We start from the raw sequence: 22,414 nt of genomic DNA on the forward strand, positions 1-22,414 counted from the left end.
CCGCCCCGCCGTGGGCTACCCTTAGGCCGTACGACCGCCTCCGTGGGCCATCACCGGTTGACCTAGTGAGCTCGCACTCCGACACGGGATAGCGCCGCCAACTGGGAGAGCTGGAGCTCCGCTGCGGGCTCGCACCACTCGAGCTCCGCCGCGGGCCAGTGCTACCGGCTGAGCGAGCTGGAGAGGCGCGCGGGGGAAGGTGGCGGCAGGCGCAAGCTGAGAGGAGTGGGATCGGAGAGAAGAGAGAGTGACCGAAGAGGGGAAAGAGAGAGGAGAAAGGAGGGCTGACATGTGGACACCACAACCATACGGCATCCACGTCACCAAAACATCCAAGAAAACTGTTGAATGGTCATACGAACAGTTTTGAGAGTTAAGTGATTGCAGATGTCTTGTTTTAGAGTTGCAATGTCAAATCCAAACTCAATCAATAGTTCGATGGCCAAAAATAAACTTTACTCAATGAAAAACGATATAGTCATAAATATACGTGCACCACGCCACGCGTCCGTCCGAAGACATCAGACACCTAGCATTACCGATTCGATACGTAAAGGTCCATTTGTTTCCATGCAACACCCCGTTTTTTCTAAGGAAAGCCCTAGTATATTTTTTTTGGGAAATTGTTGTGCAGAAAGTGGTTTTGTGTGGAGCACACCGTGAAGGCTGATTTTGTCTCCAATATATTGTGACTTTGCAATTTTGTCTCCAACACACCAAGCTGAGTATCATTTTTAACTGAGCGAAGGTGTAAAAGACCATTTTACCAGGGCCACCTGTCATTTTCTTTTCTTCTCCCGCTGCTCCCTGCCTTCCGCCGCCACCTCCCCTCCCTCTTCCCCTCCGACCCGTCCCGCCGCCGCTCTTCTCCTCCAATCATGCAGCGACCGGCACGCAAGGAAGCCAGCACAGGGGAGCAGCAGTGGTCAGCTCACGCGATCCACGACCAGCACAGGGGAGCGGTGGCTGCCGCCACGAGGAAGCCAGCGTGGAGGAACAGCGGCGGTCGGCGCACTGGGGCCAGCGTGGTGGAACAGCGGCGGTCGGCGCACTGGGGACCGGCAGCCGCCACGAGGGCCCAGGTGCTGGGTAGCAGTAGCAGCTGCGAGGGAGCCAGCGTGCCTGGTATTTGGTTCGTTCCAGGACTGCCGTGCTTGGCTCGCCTGTTTATGCGTGAGACGACTAGAGCATGAAATTTGAACAGAGCATGTGTATAAACCAATTTAACCTTCTCGGCTCAACATTACCATTACTCAATCATGTGTCTTTCAGAACTACAAAAATGCAATGAGCAGCACTGTGGCGAACATTTCCAATAAGTTAAAGGGCGTCTCATTTCAAACTCCTCGACCTCTTGTTTTTCGATCTCGACTTTGGTTTCTTCTCACCACCAGCTCTCCCTGTTGCTTTCCGCTTCCGCTTCAACGCTGTCTCATCTTCGTCCCCAACCATCAGATGCTCATAGTCGTCCAGGCTTGCAAACGGAGATCGGCCACTCTTTACACCATTTTTCCGTTTGTCCAGTGCCATCTTTTTCTTTGCATGGGAGCTACTACCATTACCAGCATCAACCATCTCCTCATCGCTAGAGTTGCCATCTGAATCACCCTCAGCCTCAAGGGCTTCAGCATCCATACCTGTAAAACTATCAATGTCGTCATCATCATTTTCTGATCCATCCATAGAAGCGCTATCTGAAATGTCATCCAACTCAACATCACTGTCATCTCTAAGTAAATCCTTTTCCTCATCAAATGCATTGGAGTCAAGGTCATCATAGTCATATTCTCCATCCTCAGCATCATCAGCATTATCAGCTAAGAGCTCCCCAGTATCTTCATCAAGAACTGAACCCTTCTTTGCCTTAGGCTTAATAGGGCCAGACTTGTTCATATAGAAACGGTGGAAAACAATATCTTCAGGAGGTACTTCATTCTCTGCCAAATCCAGAAGCTCTTCTCCGATGAGACGATGATTCATGTCAAGCTGCAGGAAAAGACAGCTCAGCAATGGATCAAAAAAAGTGTATTTGGCAGTGTTCGGCATTTATACAAAAAGGCAGTGATCAGATACATGCCCAGCACCCAATTAAGAAACAAATTGTACCAAATGCATTATTATGTCGTACTGAGGACACATGACTGCTCTTTCTTTTGGAGAATATCAGGAGGGGAAGGGATACTTCCTTGACATTTTGCAAATGAAATGATCCCTGATGAAACTTTGGCCGCTATTTTCTACTAGAATGTATTTAGAAATCCAATACACACGCATGAAAATATGAAATTATTTATTAAGACAAGTCTACAGATTATAGACATATTTTCAACATTTGAAACTTAATATTTTAAGCCAAAGTTTCATAAGTTTGAGTATATCTTTTCCAAAGTGTCTAATGAGTGTGTTCTTTGATGCTTGGCTGGGGCCTCCAAGCTCAAAGAGCTCCTTGATAGGTCGCTGGCCCCAGCCAATTAGGCTCTGATGGGCTCTGGTCATGTTTTTGCCACTACTGTAATAGTCTGTAAAGTGGTGTGAGTTGTAGAGTGCAGGGGTGGTCTAATCCCTGTACTCTTTCCTTTTTTCCCCTATCTTAAATGAAATGATGAGCAGTTCTCCTGCTCTGTTCGAGAAAAAAGTGCTACTGGAGGGAATAATAGACAGGTCATCTACAAATTCGGACCCAACACAGACAATATTCAGAGTAAACAAAGTGAATCCAAGTAACAAAGGCCAACCTTTTTAGCTGGGGCAATTTGTGATCCACCATGCCATCTTCCTTCAGCGATGCGGTTACCTTTTGGTTTCTTTTCCATGAATTTGTCAAGGAAGGCAGGAAGTGATAGGTCTGTGAGTGGATCACCACTATAAACAATATTATTGCCAGATAGCAATGTTCTGGCCATAGTAGAAACTGAAGGGTGCACATGTGAAGCCAATACTGTTAGCTCCCACCAACTGACACGATCTGCATTGCTGACAAAGCAAAAGGTACATATGATCAACTAACTCTTTGCAGTTATAAAGAACATCAAGAAAAACAACAGCATACACTAACAAACAGACCAAATTCAAAGAATAGAAAACATCCATCCAATAACGGAAACCAATATTACCCATATATTTTCAGGGGCATATGTGCGAGTAACAAATAAACATATTTCAAGCCTAGCAAAGAACTAATATGAACCATACAAAATAAATGAGATTTAGACAATACCAGTAAGAAGGCTCTCTGTGTCGTGGATCATATAATGCATGTAGTCTCGACGCCTCAACTGATGCATTGTTTTCACCATTTTCATCCCTTTCTATCAATTCCATCTGTTTTACACTATCAGAACCATCAGCAGCATCAATGTTGCATTTCTCATGAGAAGCTGATTTGTCAGTATGTTTATCTAGCGCTGCCGAGGCAACAGAAGAGTCCTCAGGACTCTCTACAATATCTTCAAAGTGCTCATCACCATCATCAACAGATTCGTTCTGGAGCACAATCGCCCTGAAGATTTAAACTAAAATTATATCATCATGAAAGATAATGACATGTTTTGAATAACAACTAATGACATACCATAATGGCGACTTTGCCTTAAGGACCTCTGACAGAATGAACAGACATCCACAAGCATATTGAGGAGGCCGTTGAAGAGCCACCTGCCCAGAGAAATTGCATCAGTAATAATTGTATAATCATAAATAGCATAGGCAAAATTTGTTGGTAGTCTACTGTTCCAATGACACCTAGATATCTTTTGCTGGGCGCTACCAGAATAACTGTTGGTTTCTCAATTGTATGTAACACCAGTGATGGAGGAGGGCACTGCTTCGACTGACAACTGAGTCCAACAGTTTGGGAATGGGACCCAGGTGGAGAGAATCGAGTCTATAAATTGCAAAGAGAAGAACGAGCAAGGCATGAAAATGATCTGAAACTACTATTCCTGTTCATCTTCATCATCTGCCAAATTCATCACATCATGGCACCTCGCGCCAGCAGCCACAGGAGTTGTATGATTGTATCCTGTCCGGTTTGGCTCGCATATTGGCAAATGATTCTGGTCTGTGGCCTTGGAGAAGGTAATTCTTTAAAGCACCTGCCACCTGTTATCCTACCTTTTGGATTGGATTTGATGTGGAGAGCATTAGGTAGCAACCTTATCATCCTCAATCGCAGAGCACCACCATACCAGATTGTGGTTCTAGTTGTAGAGGTGAACTAAGGTTCTGAGAATTGACTACTAGAATAGGCTGGTTTGTTTCTGTTACAGATTTTGTGCGCAGAATGCCAAATCAGAAGCTAAAACAAACACCGAGCAGTGGACGAAAGGGCTATATAAATAGCAGAAATACAAAAACAATCCATTTCAAAGTATAAAATGTATCATTTGTAAAAAAAAATGCCATAAGACCATGAAGCAAGCAGAGCACAAATTGGGTTCTTGCAGGAGTGTCCATGTGTATATTCAGGGCTATAGCGCAGGGAAGTGGAACAAGTAGAGATGCAAGTGGGTACCCATTGGTGTTTTGGGGTTTCTCATTTTAGTTCATTTTCTCTCCCAAAATAATTACGTAGCATGGCATTCTAGTTCATTTTATCAAGTTTTGGGTCGACCCAATGACCCAAAAAGAGTGGGACTTGCATCCCTAGGAACAAGAATAGAACTTCCCCCATCCACATCACCTATATATGAATTCCCCATAAATTTGCAGGTTAAAATTCCACATTGCCCTCAGTAATTGGTGATGATGAAGATGTTGATCAGAGAATCAAAGCAACGTGGATGCGATGGCACTAAGCATGTCACATCCTTTGTGACAACAAAAAAAGGTGCCACAAAAGCTAAGAGGTGAGTTCTATAGACTATAGTAAAGCGATTATATCTGGTATTGAGCATACTAGTATGGCGCAAAATGTAATCGTACTAAATGGTGGCACATCTAGTAGTTACATATAATGCAATGGATATGTTGTAGTGAATGTGCATACAAGCCAGGATTCAATTCAATATGATGGTATAAATTATCAAACGTGGCGCTGACAAGATAGGGTTGCGATGGCACCAAACAAATAAAAGGCTATCCAATACTGATTGCGGTGCTTTGGGCATTCAGCGGGGGAGGCACCAATGTAGAGAAACTTTAGGGCATGATCATGATGACAAGGTAACAATACAAGGAGAGACAGGGTCCACCATTCCAAGGTCAGAGAAAGCAATAGCGCGAGACTTGAAGGAACGAGTATCCAAATTTAGCTTTGGACAGGAGCATGTGGAAATTAAAATTTACATGCTTGAACTATGACCTAGAAAATCAATCACCTTTTACCTTTATTATCATTAGTTTTATTTTAGTTACATTACACCACTACATCTATACCTATGTTCTTTATTATTGCTCTTTGTGTGTTTCATCTCTGCCCTACCTCAACTTGCTTGGGGCCAAAAGACTCTGTTGTGTTGTTGTAGGATGCAGAAAATTACCAGCATGCAACTGCTAATCGGGAAAGACAGCCATTGTGCCATCTAAATAGGAATGCCACCGCAGAACAGCCCATGTTTGCAAATGAAAGTTCTAGTTTTGCAATCATATAATCAAGCAATACTAGAAATAACATTCAATGCCTCCTTACTTCCTTAGTATACTAAGGATTAGTTGTTTCACTCATTATCAGTCCATGTTATCTAGTCGTCCGACTAATCGCGATTAGTCGCGATTAGTCGGGCTTATCGGTCCGGTGACCCCGATAAGGGACACCGAGTAGGTCTGGGCGACTAGTTTTCTAGTCGCCCGACTAGTCGTCGACTAGTCGCGATTAGTCGCACGATCAGGTTGGAAAACGATCAGACTTGAGATTATTTTGTGGGCTGTTTGAGTTGTGGGCCTCGGCCGGTGATGGGCTGGCAAGGTGGCCCATTAGGTTTTTGGTATATAGAGGCTGAGAGACAGGAATATGGACTATGGGACAGAAATACAGAGTTCTGGACAGTTCACAAATCATCTCTCACAAATAAGTGAAAAATCGACCATTATTGTTGCCTTCATACTTGCTTTTTATTAAGTAATATGTAGTACATATATCATATCGGTCCTGGGACACATAGGACGACTAGGCAGACGACTAGGACCGACTAAGCTCGACTAATCGGCCTGATCGACGACTAATCACGACTAGTTGTCTGATCGGTCCCATGGCGACTAGGTTCGACTAGACGATTTGAAAACATGGTTATCAGTAATTACAGATGCATCATGAAGATTAGCTATCACTTTAGAAAACAACAGACCTGCAGGAGCCGCTTCGAAAATGCAGATACTCTCTTCAACATTACATCATTCTTCATTGCTTTCACCAACAGCCCAAGAAATAACTCTGGCTGAAATATGTAAGGCATAATGGATCAGATAAACTATTGAGACACTTGACAATGTATATGGATGCAGAGTTCAAAGCTACTTTCTCCTTAGTTATACTAAGACAGGTAAAGGGCACCTTTGGATAATCAAACATAATTGTGAACCAGCCAATTTAACTTCGTAATAAAGAGCCAGCTTGGTTGGGTTCTAATGTTTCCAGCCAAAATCAAGGCATGCCTAGAAACTTTGGCTGTAAATTAGTTCATTTCTAAGAAATTGAAGCATCAATGTTTGTAGCCAAAACCATGGCAAGTAACTAGAAACTTCTCAAAGCTCACAAGGGAAAAAAGTATCGGTTGCCATATTTTGGCACTAAACCAAGTGAATACCTAAATTCCTTTCCCTAGAATTTGGGATGCCTTGATTTTGGCAAGCTGTGATTTTGGCTTGCCATGGTTTTGGCTGGGCAAAAATTCGAATCCAACCAAGCAGGCTCAAAATAAATCAAGAATACTTCAGAATGCAGATAAGAAAGGAAAATAAAATGAGCAGGGAAGTAAAACCTTTGAAGAAGAAACAGCAGAAGGACTTAAGAGCTTTGCATACAGTGCACGATAGAAACGATCACTTGCTATCTGATTTTTTGTAGATATTTGGAATAAAAGCATCAACGCCTGAACTCCAACATTGAAATTCTCAGCATGAACCTATATGAAACCAAAATGATTAGGTCAGGAAAGCTTTATGTGTCATAAATATACAAACTGAGTCCGGTACTTCATATCATTATCTAGAGAGCTCACCAATCTGAAAAGAATAGGTGTCTGAACTTCCACTATATCATCAACTTCCGAGCTCGCAACATATGGTAATGCCCTATTTACACCCTGCATATTATGTAAAGATTAGTAAAGGAATGCAGGCATAAATCAAACACCAGTTTAAGCAAAAATAAGCCAAGTGTATGAGCAAAGTTTTAACTCATGAGATATAATAAGACACAAATTAAGTGGTCAGTAGAGCGTAATACATACAGTCAAAAGTGCAGAGAGGATTCTGGAGTCCATCTCCAAATCTGATCCTGCTGTTGAACTCTCTTCATTGTTTCCATGGGATTTGGAGTCCTTACCCTTGTTATTTCCTCCCTCTATTTTTCCATTTTCTACATTTTTCTTGCTGTATTTTCTGCTTGTATCTCCTTTAGTATCATTAGAGCTCATGAGTACCTAACATAATTGTGCAATGGAACAATAAAAACTGAGTTTTGTATCCTTTATGCCAAACATTGGCATTTGTACGAGTAACAAGATATCAAAATGAGAAAAAACTAAAAGCAGAAAAAGAAAGGAAAGACTGTGGATTCCAGAAAAAAAAAAATCTTGACAAAAAAAATAGCACATGTTTTTCGCATACTTCAGTAGTTAGCAAAATAGTACATGAAAAAGAGATGTGACCAAAAAGCAAGAAAAAAAGGATGACAAGATCAAACACAAAAAGCAAATTACATACGGGGAAAAGCATCTCCACATGTACTTGCGGCCACGTGACTTATCTCAACCATTCATTCATCTCACAAGATATCCATCCAACTGTTGAATTCCTCATCTACCCATGATTCCCTCACCTACCCATGATTCATCTCACCGTTGATTTCAAGATGAATGATCCGGATAGATCATGTGGTCACAAGCATATGTGAAAAATCCATGTTCAATTAGATACGCCAACCAGGAAGAACAGCTATAATAACTACTGAATCACATCAAAATGTTGGTTGGAAATGTGCCTAGCGCCGAAATAAAGCACAACCACAGGCTTAAAGATTAGTCTATCAGTATATCACTACCCCCACCACACCAGAGTGACACTTTTTACTAGCACATTCCCCTCTCCAAAAGATGGTGGCCTGTCATCTATCCGCAAAGCTGATGTGCCACAGCATCACCCCGCATGTGCACTGGGTTCAGGGCCTCATTCTCCGGTTATCCAGGATTGTACATTAAGGTCAACCCACCATATTTTCAATTCATACAGTAAGTATAAAAACAATTAGATAAAACTGAAATGCATCCAAACCTTGAACAGTGCAATGTAGACATCTACCAGCCGCTTTGCAATTTTAGGCCCATCTCCCTTGTGTGTAAGAAGAATCTGGCTCAGAAAATTGACCTGTACAAAATACAACCAATTAAAAGGCTATGTAAACCATATTTTTAATAATTACATAGTACTTTTGGTAGACAATTCAGCAAAATCCTATGACATTTTGAAACAATACTGAAAATGCTATTTACAATTACATACAGCCTGGTACTTGGCCCTAAGCCCAACATGCGGTCTGAAGAGAAAAGAATCCACCTCATCTATCACAACCATCTGCAAGTAACAGTTTAATGAGGCCAAAAAGAACATGAATTTTGTGTGACTAGCTTTGTGTGCAACATTTTGCATAATTAACTATCTTGACTAAAAGCATCAATCCTTGCCAATAATAGAATCCCCACAGCATTTACCTTCATATTAGGATGAGCAGCCAGTAGACATGTTAACAGATATGCAGCACTCGATGCTGCTCTTCTTTCAGGATCTCCAAGCTGCAGTAGATAAATTGCATGAGAAGCAAGAATGTGTTGCTCATAGTAAGACTCAATATTGCTCATATATCATCTAATGCATTTTGCTTTCCAATCTAAATCATGTCTGTTCTACATATATTGAATTAATATGAGACCGAAAACTACACAACCCACCTTGTTAACAAGAACTGTAAGTAACCGACGTTCCTGCTCTGATTTACTTTTCAAAAGGATGAAAACCGTCTGCAATAAAGAAAATAGGAATAGTCCAAACCACATTCATATCATTACATAAACTATGAAGGGGGAAAATGAAAAGATTAGAGTGCTTGTGTCATGATGCATGCTACCGTAACTCTGCAGAACACAAGATTGATGTGGCACTGGGTCCACGCATTATCATGTTTGCTCCTTAGGTAGATTAGTAAGTTTGAGATGGCAAGGGATTGCCATTGCTATCTTCTGGGTATGGTTTGTTCATATTAGATTATATCTCCTAGATGCTTAAGAGTCAAGTAAACCTCTCTATATAAAGAGAGATGATGCATCAGGAGTCAAGTAAACCTCTCTAAATAACAAGTGTCCCCATTATTGCTCCTAATGTTGTTCGGGCAGACTGTTGCCCCCAGCTAACCATCCCATGGTGTGATACTTGTAGCGAAAATCAACATGAGTCCCAAAAAATTCCACTCAACTCCAGATGGTCCCCAAAAGATGCTGATAGAATATGCAATTAAAATTTATATAACGAAGAAGTCTATTGGATGTTATATTTACCAGAAACTATTGAAAATGCAAATACAATTTCTGTTGGAAATGGCTATCTCCACCAATAGTATACATAATACATGTTCAATGAAAAATGGAGTTCGAAGTTTTGTAGGCTTGCAATAGTTCTGATAGGTGTACAAATGGAGCCTAGTGTGCACGTGCCAGTTTAAAGATTAGGATGTTAGCTTGTTCTATCTCTAAATTGAGTTCTTAGAGAGACATTAAGGCTCATTTTGATTAATTGAGAAGGAATAAAAGAATTCCCTTTCTCTCTTATATCTGTCACCCGCACCAACACACCCCCATGGTCCTACAACTTCCAATAGCAGGCTATCCCCATTATTTACCACATACATATCTTGACAACATCATGTCCATCCATGTCAAGAAAAATAAGATGAAGTCTGAGAACAGAAGAAAATTTCACTACAAGATTGAATGCGATGCAAGATTTGTCTTACAAACCAAATCTAACTACCTTAAATTCATAAAATGGAAGGTAAGACACTGTCCATTGCACTTTTCAATTCCTGTTATGGAACTTCTGAAAATGTGTTTCTGTTTTCCCATAACTATTATCTTGTGGTCAACACTTCCAAGTTTGCCAACTGATTACAGGAAACAATTGTACATGCCCCGCAAGTTGCCCAATCAACTTGTTATTCAGTAAGCTGAATAAATTTACCCTAAGACAATGTACAGTGTTAAAGTCAGTTTTCACAAAGTTACACAAGTTTAACTGACCTTCATTGCTTTGTCCTTGAGATTTGGCAGCATATCTTTAACCGCATCCTCCAGTGACATAACAAACTTTTCATATCTGCAATAGTATCAATCTGAGATTATAGTTGAAACATAGCACGATCGTGATAATCATAAAAAAAAGATTATTTTATCTTGATTAATTCAAGTTCATGCACATGAATGTTAATATAACATACAATATTTGGTTTCTCCAAGGTCACAGACTCACAGCATTTTTTAACCAATCAATTTAAATATTTGGTTGTGCAAGAAACACTAATAAGTATTATGTAATGATGACACAATCACTCTAATCTTTTCATTTTCCCCTCACACACACAACCATATTTTTCCTACAAATATTTTACAAGCAGAATGAATTGATAAACTACGGATTTCTTTCTGTTATATGTATATGTATGCAGTTGTTATTTCTTTGCATATGTAGACCACATACACTCTTTGTACATTGGACACTTACGTCTAGAGTGACAACACAGCATGCACATGAAATGTAGGATAGCTCTAAGGTTAGTTCAGCGAGAAATACCTCTGTTTCAAACAGTCCTCCCAATGCCAGAAGAGCAGAAGTGAGTAGCCATCTTTTGTTTCAGGTAAAATATCTAGCGGGCGCTGGATAAGACTTTTCAACTTACGATCAGGCAATAACCTATCAAGCAAAAGAACAAATAACTAAGAAGACACCAAAATTAAAAAAAAACTAAAAGAGTAAGTAAGAAAACTTGACGTTTAAGAGCAAACAGTGAGAAATTGTCAATTATAACACAGCTATTGACAATAGCTCGGTCCACTTATTCACATGCGGCCTAGTTTATGTAGATTATCTTTATGCATAGCAGTCTGAAAACATAGGGAAAATAGTACAGAGCAACTACAAATTCACAACTTTTTCCTTTCTTATATATGTAGGCTAATCTTGTAACCTATCAGTAACTTCTTCCCCACTTTCCTGTATATAATTCAATCCAATTGAAATAAAGTGGACAAAAAAATTAGAAGTGCCAGATTAATGCACATTACAAAGTAAATAAAAGTTAGTATTTATGCATGTTACAAAGTAAATAAAAGTTAGTGTAGTTTTCAGCATATGCTTACATTAACACTTCCCTTTGAATTTACTATACTAACAACACTAGAAGCTTTATTGAAATGTACCAAATTAAGGGATAAATGAATCCAGCAAACAAAGAGGCTTACTAAAGTACTAAACAACAAAGCCTTTACATCCAAATAAAGCTGTCCTATTGCAAAAACCTTTCTGGGAACAGGCACTACCGCTCCAATTTCGCACCATTCTCACAAAATTACTCGCACACATTTAGCTTGGTACATGGACCAAGATTAACAGGCATCATAGGGCGGGCCAATCATATAATTAAAGGTGAAAACTCAATCTGGTTCCAGCCTGACATATCCAAAATCTAAATAACTACAACGGCAGTAGATTGCTGCAGGCTAGAATTTCAGTCCTTCATTTTTCTACTATGCAAGCTCTGAGCATAACATGCGTGTAATAATAAAATTGAACAGAAATCAGAGAAAGGAAAACTCCTGCCAAATGAGGGGAGGAGAAATGGATGGTGCAAGATACCCTAGTCTAACTAAAATTTCAGGGACAAACAAATTACTTTTAACTTTTTATTTCAGGGACAAACAAATTACTACGCTGCAGTCGAAAGATATATAAATTACAATTTTTGCATTCCAAATGCTGTTAGGGTTTTTTGGAAGATATGCAGGAATGCAGAACTTCAATGAAATGGTACAGTAAAATAACCATGAATAAGAATGGTAATTAACCTTAATTCATTGTTTGCATCAACAGGCCCGTTTCCCATAAATCTAAGATACTCACAAGGATTAATTCAATTTGGTGATAATCTCCACAAAACTTCAACAAGAAAAAGAAGCTATAAAAGAATACTACGAACACCATGAGGGATTGGTTTAAAATACTATAAGGAACAAATAAAATTATGAGTAACAGCAAAAATGCAATAAAATTTCAGGAGACACCAGAAGATGCTAACCTCACAAGGAATAACTCTTTCAATGCATCGAAGCCTGTGAACGCATACCTCTTACCAACTTTCGATGTTACCATACCTATTGTGATATTTTTCCCAAAATAAAAAGATGAGAAAGTGGAGAAAATAAGATTTTCAAAACTATCATGGTCCGAATACCTAGGTAGACTCAAGAAAACAATTACTATGATTGGTTCCAAACAGGAATCTTGCTTATCCAAAACATTTCAGCAAATCTAGTTCATTTTTTTTCTAGTCTGGAAGGCTACCTACAATTAGTTCAGCATGCATTGCAGTGGTTCTGGAAAACTAGCAATTGACACTGATTATCGTCAACAGTATGGTCACCTGTATTCCTGTTACTGCCTAATCACCTTGAACTATAGCATTTCAGTAGAGCGACTCACCAAGGAGGGAATCAAGCGCCCTCATGTTTGCAATTGGATTGTCCTCGACGAGACATGTAAACGCAGACACCTTGTCAGCTGATGTGCCAGATTTTGCTGATATCTCCAGGAGCTTCAGGTCACCATGCCCCCGCCTCACTGTGTCATACTCTCTCGCATACTGAGCCATTAGCTTCTCCGCCAGCTCCCGTTTCCGCTCCACCATCCCCTGCATCTCCTGAAGCCCTACAGCTGGCGGTACCTGCTTACGGCCGCCCAGGACCCTCGCCTCTAGCTCGCCAGCATCAGCGTACCACTGTCCTGAGAGTGCCGCCGCCTTCATCAGCGGGTAATTCGTGGTGGCAGCACCAGGTTTGGTGGCAGTAAGGGGACCATGTAGCTCGAGAGGGTGAGGCTTCTTGGCAGGCTTAGGGTTTTGATGGGGGTTTGCTGTGTTTTCAGGGGTTTGCTGGGGTTGTTCCGAAGGTGGTTTTGGAGGTTTTTTCATGGGGCCGGACTTGCGGAAGTCGGAGTCATCGAAGCCGCCGGAGGAGCCGCCGGCACCGGGCAGGAAGCCAAGGGTGGAGGCGAATGTGGCGACGTCAGACTTGATCGCGTCTAGGTCCTCCCCGCCACCTCCTCCCGCCGAGGGCTTCTTTGATTTCTTGGTGCGCTTCGATTTGGGGTTCGGCTCAGCCATGGGTAGATGCGGCGGGTGCGCGGGTGCAGGGGCTAGAGCGGCGGGAGCGCAGCTGCGGGAGCTACAGCAAGGGTTCCTCTGTCGCGAAATCACCGTTTGGTGGGGATTTTTCTCGCCCCAGCACCGGCAAGAGGGGAGAGCAGGCCTACGGCGCAGGCGGCAGCGAGAGGGAGCTCAGGCCGGTGGCGCGGAACCGGCGGAGGCGGCCGGGATCTCGGCGCGGCACCAGCAAGCAGGCAGCACAGCACCGGCGAGAGGGAGCTCGGGCCTACAGGCTAGGCGCGGCACCGGCAGCAAGGAGGTGAGAACGGGCGGGCGGCGGCGGGACGGCGGTGGCGCGCGCATACAGAGAAGGGTGCTAATGGGCTGGATGGGCTAGGGTTAGATGATAAAGTAACCTTGTGGGCTGGCTTTCAATGCTGACATTAGAATCTGATCATGGGCCGGGTCGGATCGGCTCAAAGAAAAATCATGTATGCTTTCCTTCTTCCGTCCAAATCCCCACTCGACCAAACCCGACCACCGGGGGCTCCTATACATCTCGTGGAAGATGATTAAGCAAATCATCTATAAAATCCACTAAAATCCATTTAACGAAAAAATATTGAACCAAATATTTCTAAAATGTTGAACCAACATTTAGAAAATATTGAACCGGCATTTTGAAAATCTTGAATCAATACTTTGGAAATGTTGAATCAACATTTTCTCCTCGTCTTCTCCGGCACCGGCGGCCGACGACGGGCGGCGGCGGCACAGCAGCAGGGCAACGCAGGCAGCGGCACGGAGAGCAGCAGGGCGCGCGGGTGGCGGTGGAGCATCTGGGCACAGGCGGTGGCGGCGGCACGGGGCGGGGCGAGCAGCACTTGGCCACCGGCGGCGGCCCGTGGGTGACGGCGACGGCGGCGCACAGGGGCCGAGAGGACGCGTGCGGGTGGCGGTGGTGCGGGTGGGCACGGGCGGCGGCGGTGGTGTGGGGTGGGGCAAGCAGCGCCGGGCCGGCGGCGAGGGCCTCGGGTGACGGCGGCGGCGGCGCACAGGGGCAGGAGAAGGGCGTGCGGGTGCTTGGTTAGGGTTGAGGGAAGAGATGGATGGATGTGATTGGTTGCACGAATCTCAAACACTGGAAGATGGGTAAGAAAAAAACTTTCGGAAAATATATAGGATCCACGCCCGACCACCAGGCTGCATTCTTCAGCCCGAGCCCACGTGGTTGCGATGCGTCAGGTCGAGTTAAACCTGAAATTTTGTATATAATAATTTTTGGGTCGAGTTGTTTTTTTTTTCAAGTAAAAAAATCGTCTATGCCCAGCTCAATTTTTGTTGTGGGTCCAAAGTTTCAAACCGAACCCGGTCCATATATTGATCAGGTAGGGTCGGGTTAGGTTTTTTCAGACAGGCCGGATTGGGTTCGTTGGATCAAGCAGGGATGAGGAAGGAGACGAGTTGGGCTGGCCCAGCCTCACCGCCTTAACAGATAGAAGAGGGGCAATACGGTCCAATACGCAAATACGTCACCCGCCAGTGGGCTTGGGTCCGTAGCAAACATAGATCAGGGCATGGATGCGAAGTATCCAGAATTGTAATGGCAAGTTTCCAATAAGATGAATAGTAATAGCATTCTTTAAAGATTGGAAAATTGGGATGGCAGAAATCCCTTACGCTAATAACAATTTGCTTTTTTTCCTCTTACCACACAAGCAACTTAGCACAAAAGCAGGAAAACAACTTTCACTTCGCTTATCTCATAAGTGGTTCGAGCTTCGCATTCCTAATAAGCCAAAGGGATCCCTAAGTGAAAATAATCGGGATTGTCAACACCTAGCTTATGTCTTATGATCTTATCAAAACAAAATTTCTCCATAAAAGAACTTATCAGAAAAGCTTGCCTCTCAAATAAGTGAGTTTTCAGAAAAACAAAACTAAAGCGGGCTTGTTTCCTGTTTGCTCAATCTCTTTTTTTTTTCCTTTACTTTGTAGTTACTTTATGGTTGTTATCGTTCCATATCGGATGCTGCCGATTGTCAAGTCCCAATTTTGCCCGTCAATTTATCTAGAAATAAAGAAAAATAAAGTAGAGCTTCTCTTACATACGTACTAGTTTATGATAATATTTTCCCATATGTCCTCAGAATTTTATAGATATGGAGGGAATTGAACATATTTAAGGAGAAAACACGCTCAAGGTGGCAAGAAGTACAACTCTAACCAATCACTTGTGCCACCTCAACATCATATGGATCAAAGGGCCCATAGAATCACTAAAACCGACATAAAACTGCATAGGATACCGACCATGGATAAGGACCACCTGCCAGCCAACCTTACGAAAGGTGGTTGTCCTGGTTCAGAGCTCCTGGTGATTTTCTATTACTAATGATGGTTGTGCATGTCTCCACCTGTTTTACCCTCCAGAACCGATATGTACAAGACTATAAATAAGAGGGAGAGGTCTGCATTTAGAACACACACCAGTAAGCTCATTCTCTTATTCTCTTTTCTCTATTGCAATTAGTCCTTAAGCTTGTAGAGTTTAGGCTGAAGTAGATCTTCTTTGGGTTCTCAAGTTCACTAGGAGTCGGGTATATGGTTGTGGTACTTTTCTCTCTTTGTAATACTTTAATATTTTCAATAGATTTATCTTCTTTATCTTTGCTTATGCGTGGTTCATATACTGCTCTATAAGATGTATGTCTCTTAGTTTATATTTGTACCGTATACCTTCCATGATTAGACAAATAAATATAGTACCACGGCATCGGTCCGGAATTATATATGTTTGTTGTAGTAAAATGTCTATGATTCAGAGGCTCCATGTGGGTTACTAGAGTATCACTTATCAAGGCCTAAGTTGATTAAGTGTTGCAACGTGGGTCTACCCCATGGTTTATAGAGGTATGCAGCAGGTGGTGGTGATAGTTACATCCGTCCTCCGTAATTCACCGCACTCATAAAGTATTGTAATTTGTAAGGATCACCGGGGTGTCCGACCTAGAGGGGGAGGGGTGAATAGGGTTGCTAATTCGCTTTCTAACCTAGGGCTCAAATTACTTGCATAAGATAAACCTAACACGTCCTACACATGCTAGTTATGACTAAAATTTATCTATACTACTCTCTACTTACCCCAAAAGACTTGCAACCTATAGCCAATCCTAATCAAACTAACTAGGAAAGTGAAGGCACGTAAGATAGAGTAAATGCGGAAACGTAATACGTTAAGTAAAGAGGTAAGGGCAAGAGGGATGCAAACTCCCGAGTAGACACGGTCATGTAACGTGGTTCGGCTCAAACGCCTACGTCCACGGGACACCGAGGCTCTTCCGATCACCGTCTTGCACTAGGCCACCAAGGCGCACCGGCAAGCAAAGTCAAGTGCCCACAAGACACCGAGTCTCGTGCACCGCCACCGTCTCTCTCGGTCACCCGGCCGAAATCCACTACGGAGCTTCTCCACCAAGGAGGGGGTCTCCTCTTCCCCCATACAAAGTGTCGGCATCGCTCCACACCAAGTCGGAGGGTCGTCGACGGGAATGCTTTGCTTGCCTCAGCAAGACTTCTCTTAAGCTAGCTCTCTCAAGAACTAAGCCTATACAAGTGCTCTTTCAAAGCTTCTCACAAGCTAGATATGACACTAAGCTTTGCTAGGATGGTTGGAGATGATGATTTGCTTGGGCAACACTTCCTTCGACCTTTTTGGCGTCCAACAATATGCAGCAACCGGCCTTGGGGGTATATATAGCCCACACACCCCAAAAGAGCCGTTGGGAAAGGCTGACAGAATTCCTGAACGCCGGTTGATCCGACGCTCCAGTTTTGTCATCACCGGTTCAACCGGTGAATGCTTTTTTCCAGCTACTAGCCGTTACTGCTCCAACAGCTACTTGATCAATTGTACCGACGCTCTTGAAATCATCGTCGGTTTAACCGGTGAGTGCAAGCTCAGAAACCCTCGAAAAATGGAGTCTCTGGACAACTGCACCGACGCTCAATTTGAGCATCGCCGGTCTAACCGGTGCTGAACCCTAGCCTTAGCTTCTGGATTCGTTGCACCGATGATACATCTTTTCCCATCGTCGGTTCATCCGGTGCACTCTGTTGACTTGGTCTCTACTGAGCCCATTCCACCGGTGAGTGTAATTTGCCTCACGTCGGTTTAACCGGTGAGTGCAAATTACCTCTGTCTTGGTCCTTTCGACCTGATTTCTTCGGGGTTTTGTATCTTTTCATCTCTTGGACCTATAAGCCTGATAATGATCATCTTAACACATATATTAGTCCAAGTGTTGTGTGTCATCAATTGCCAAAACATTATATTAAAATATGGCATGAGAGGCCATTTTTGCTACATAATTGGCTGGTGGCTCGTCCGCTAATTACATTCTGGTCTCTCGGTAGTGCATGATAGCCTAGAGCGGTAGCCCTTTGTGCCGATGTCAAGGTAGTTGAGCATGAGGACGAGTAGCCATGGTTGAAGATGCCATGTGTAGAGTAGCCGTTGTTGATGTAGCTGTCGAGATTGCCAAAAAAGAGGGAGCCGTTCATGAAGCCGTGGGCGCACCATGGTGGGCGCCAAAGGTGGTGGCGCATAAGAGAAAGCGTCGTAGACAAAGATGATGACACGTCTAGGCAGCCGTTGAGGAGGAAGATCGATGCTGAGGATGAGGTCAAGGCCTCCATGCCGACAACGCCTCAAGGACGAAGGCACACACTAGTGTTGCCAATGCCTGACGTGCAAGGCAGAGGGCACAACTAGTCACACCATTGTTTGTGGTAACTACATATTCTAATTATATGATTATATATATAGGTGTATATTGTGTATAATATAAACTATGCGCGTTTAGATTAGAAATCCATAAGTCCCTAGTTTAGGTCTCTTCTGCTTTCCTACCTACCTAATTCTTCTTGTTTGAGCTTGAATTATCTTGTATGTCGCACTACCTACACTTCACACTATACTTATCCCTATTTGTACACTGGATATCGAATTGAGATACAACCATAAACTTAGTGATTATTTAACTGCTGCCTTTCCTACGAAAAAATAAATATGATACCTAAATACTTATAGGTAAAATACTATGATGATATATCCCCGCGCTTGCGTATTTATCCATGACCGTAAGAATTATACCAACATCGGAGCAGGGTAATAGTGAGAGAGAGAGGAAGATGAGAAGGGAGAGATAAAGAAGAGTTTCATGAAATAACAGTCTCTTTTAATCTAAAATTTAGTACTACTAGGTTTATGACGTGTGTTGCAATGGGACCAACAAAACTTTGGAGATGCTTGGTCTCATTAAAGAATTCTCGCCAACCCTAAATGAAGACGATGGTTTGTGTCTATATATTTCCCATGCAATGTTTTTAATTGAATTCTTCATATTGACCAAGAATAACATAATCAAAATTCTCTTTTTCAATCTTTTTTGTCGAAAGGTGCTTCGTGAAACGACGTTGAACTCATTGTCTTTCATTGAATCTTAATTGGTTACATGTTATATGGTGTACATGCACACTTTTATTGCTATGCTCGCATGAATAAGATGAATTACAAGTTTTCCTAAGAGGGTTTCTCACCTCTACATCTTGCTACTCAATTCATTGATATACATTGCAATGCACATAGATTCCATGATACATCTAAGAGCTAGCCTTCTCTGCTCTAACATTTCATCTTCATTACCCGCAGAAAAGAATTAAGATTAAGAACTAGGAATGGATTAAACGGAGAACTTTCCCAAAGATAGAAGGGCCATAAGCTAATGTGACTTACTGTAAGGAATCGGGTGCTCTAGCCTAAGAGGGGGAGGGGGTGAATTAGGCACTCTAAAAACTTAGACCTATGTCTCCAACTAGATTGCACAAAACTTAAACTAAAACAAGCTATCTAGATGTGCAACTATGGTTGTTTTAGTGTGAAACCCCTATCCCAAAAGAGTTTAGCAACCTATAGCCTTTCCTATTCAAGAAACTACTCTATGAAAGTAAAGGCATACAAATTGTTAGTATGAAATGCGGAAGCTTAATGAGCGGGATAGGAGATAACAAACTCTTGACGCGGGTGTTTATCCCGTGGTTCGGTTAGCCACAAAGGCACACTTACATCCACGTTGTTGTAGCACTCACTAAGAGTATTGCTACTCGGCCACCAAGTCTCTTCCGTGAACACAATCACGGTCACCTTGGCCCCGGGTTCCACTAAGGAGCTTCTCCACAAAGGATGAGGGTCTCCACGTCCCCCGCACAAAGATGTCGTCGCCGCTCCACACCAAGTCGGAGGGTCGATGACGTTGCCGGCGAGCTTCACGCTCCAAGGTGCCGGCGCACCAAGCTCTTGTTTTGGTTCACTAGAGAACCACAGCACAAAGGCTCAAGGCCTTGCAATCACACTCACTAAGAGCTAACCTTTACGCAACACTCTCAAAGTGTGCTAAGGGCTAAGGATATGATCTTGATGCTTTTGTATGGCTTGGAGATGTTCTTGGGTGTGTGTGGGATGTCCAGCAACTCCAGCAATCTCCAAATGGCCGGGGTGAGGCGTATAAATAGGCCACCAAGTCTTGTAGCCGTTGCTCCAACGGTCAGCAGAAAATCTGCGTATCACCGGAAGAACCGATGCCTCTGGCAGGGGTAGCGTCGGTTCATCCGGCCACTCATCACTAAAATCACTTGAAATGACATAAATGGTGTCATGTTCCTTACACTTACCAACCTCAAAACTAAGTAATACTAATATGCTCTGGCTTTCGCAAATATGGGAGCGTCAACATGCATCCTAAGGGAGCTGAACTCAAGAGCGACGCATCCAAGTTAGTTATCACGTTGGACCCAAAGCTGTTGATCTCGCCACCAGATTTTTCCTGCCGCTTTGACGATCTTGGACTCCATAGCGGGCTTACAGGGCGCTTCCTGTGGAAGAAATATAGTTGTTTAGAATGGCAGGGCGCTTCCTGTGGAAGAAATATAGTTGATTGGAAAGGCAATAATGTGTTGAAAGTGCTTTCAATGTGTATCTCAGGACATTCACAGAGTTTATTTATATCATCGCCTGCATTCCAGTTGACAGGAGTACTTGAGAAGATTCATATTTTGGAACCTGACAACTTGCAAGTGACATTCTGATTGCTGGTCCCATCCACTTGTTGTTCTTATGTGATCCTGCTGCCACTTCCACATGATTAGAAATTGAAATAGAAATCCATTAATTTTCGGTGATGAAGTGAGGTAAGAGTGATTTGAAAAAAAAATCCAATGCAACAAATTCAGACTAATATATAAATCGCTTCTGATGATCCTAGATGCCTTACCGGTTAATAATTCTGGTAAAAAACAATGCATTTTCCATGTTCAAGAACGTAACCGAGAAGTTCAGTGAATGTAGCTCAAAAGGATAAGGAAACAAGTACAACTTTGAGCCTAACAATTACTTCTGCATAACCGTATCACGTGGCTTCAATAGATTAAGTGGATAAGAAGACTGAAATTACCGGTAAGTGGCAGGCTGATGTTGCACAAATGCCTAGTAGATGGGCCCGTGGTGTCTGAAATCTCAATCTCACGTCCATTCCCTTGCTTAGAGGTTGTCGATCAATCCCTAACATGTTAAGGAAGCTGTTTGGTTTGACCAGCGAGTTAAGCAGATTTCACGAGTGGAGAAAAAAAAGGCATAATGGTTTCAAGATGTCAAACCTCAACTCGAAATTTCTCGTATATGGGATGTCTAGTAGGAGCCTTGACGCAGTAAGATTGTTTTCAACCTCTGTTACCGCATCATTGTGAAACATGCTAGTGTTCTGTCAATTTTAATAAGGTGAGTGAGACCTACGTGGTGGTAGGTTGCATAAATACTCCATCGATGCTTCAGACTTCAAAAGGTCTACACCATGTTCTTCATATTCATCAGGAATTAAGGATTTGAGTCGCATGATTGCATAGATGTACATGAGAGCAATACTTCTGAAAGTAGATTAGATGCAGCACACTTTTTGAGTGTGAACTTTGTTGGTGTCTCCTATTTACTTTTGTAAACTTTTTGAGTGTGTTTGCAGACGGAGATACTGCAGTTTAATGTAATGAGTTGGTTGTAGCCTCTTGAAGGTCAAGGTCGGGACGCTTTTTTCCCATCATCTAAAAAAAGATGCAGCACACTTGATCATCAAGCGACCCATGTAAGTACCCCTCCTCTTACAGACCCATACGCCCTGTTCGGTTGGGCATAAGTGGCTGGGCTGGAGCCCGACTCTTGCCGCCCGCACAAGACTCCAGCAGTTTAAGATCAACCATTTATGCCCAGCCAAACGAGCTGATAATCAGTCCCACCAACACCACATAATATAGCTCAAAGGACAGAAGACCAATCAAATCAAAAATTTAGATGGACCAAACCAAAATTTAGATAGAAATCTTACATGCTTTAAAAATTTATAGGAAAAAAACCTTAAAGCTCATTGGGTCCAAATTAGAGATCTAAATTCAATATTTTAAAAGAAAGATTAGATTCAACATTTTCAAAAATATAGATTAATATTTTGAAAATAACAGATTCAACATTTTTTAGAAACACAAATCAACATTTGGAACAAAATACTAACATCATTATTTTTCACAACTTGTTTCAGTATTTTGAAAAATGGATTCAACATTTTCCAAAATGCAGATCAACAGTTTTTTTTTGAAATAGATTATTCCAACTTCTCTGGCAACGATGGTGATGCGCAGGGACGGGCGGAACAGTGCCGGCGGCGGCGCACCCGCGGGGCGCGGAGCAGTAGGCTGCGGCGAGGAGCAGCACGCGACGGCATACCGGTGCAGCAAGTGGAGCGGCGGCCG

At 42.6% G+C, this 22,414-nt stretch overlaps 1 protein-coding gene across 1 annotated transcript; it reads right to left on the reverse strand.

The window, feature by feature from the left end:
- Positions 1 to 1,210: 1,210 nt before the first annotated feature.
- On the reverse strand, positions 1,211 to 13,931 carry LOC120676099 (CCAAT/enhancer-binding protein zeta-like). The gene is made up of 16 exons (XM_039957326.1): positions 12,901 to 13,931; positions 12,497 to 12,572; positions 10,996 to 11,115; positions 10,446 to 10,521; positions 9,105 to 9,173; positions 8,868 to 8,948; positions 8,659 to 8,730; positions 8,431 to 8,523; positions 7,389 to 7,580; positions 7,158 to 7,241; positions 6,918 to 7,061; positions 6,285 to 6,374; positions 3,572 to 3,654; positions 3,218 to 3,499; positions 2,736 to 2,973; positions 1,211 to 1,986 (listed from the first exon to the last, which is right to left on the reverse strand). Exons 1-16 carry the CDS (start codon positions 13,577 to 13,579, stop codon positions 1,333 to 1,335), a joined length of 3,033 nt encoding a protein of 1,010 aa, XP_039813260.1. The 5' UTR covers positions 13,580 to 13,931; the 3' UTR covers positions 1,211 to 1,332.
- Positions 13,932 to 22,414: the final 8,483 nt, after the last annotated feature.

The sequence above is a fragment of the Panicum virgatum genome, chromosome 2K, assembly GCF_016808335.1.
Source record: "Panicum virgatum strain AP13 chromosome 2K, P.virgatum_v5, whole genome shotgun sequence".
Classification (NCBI taxonomy): domain Eukaryota; kingdom Viridiplantae; phylum Streptophyta; class Magnoliopsida; order Poales; family Poaceae; genus Panicum; species Panicum virgatum.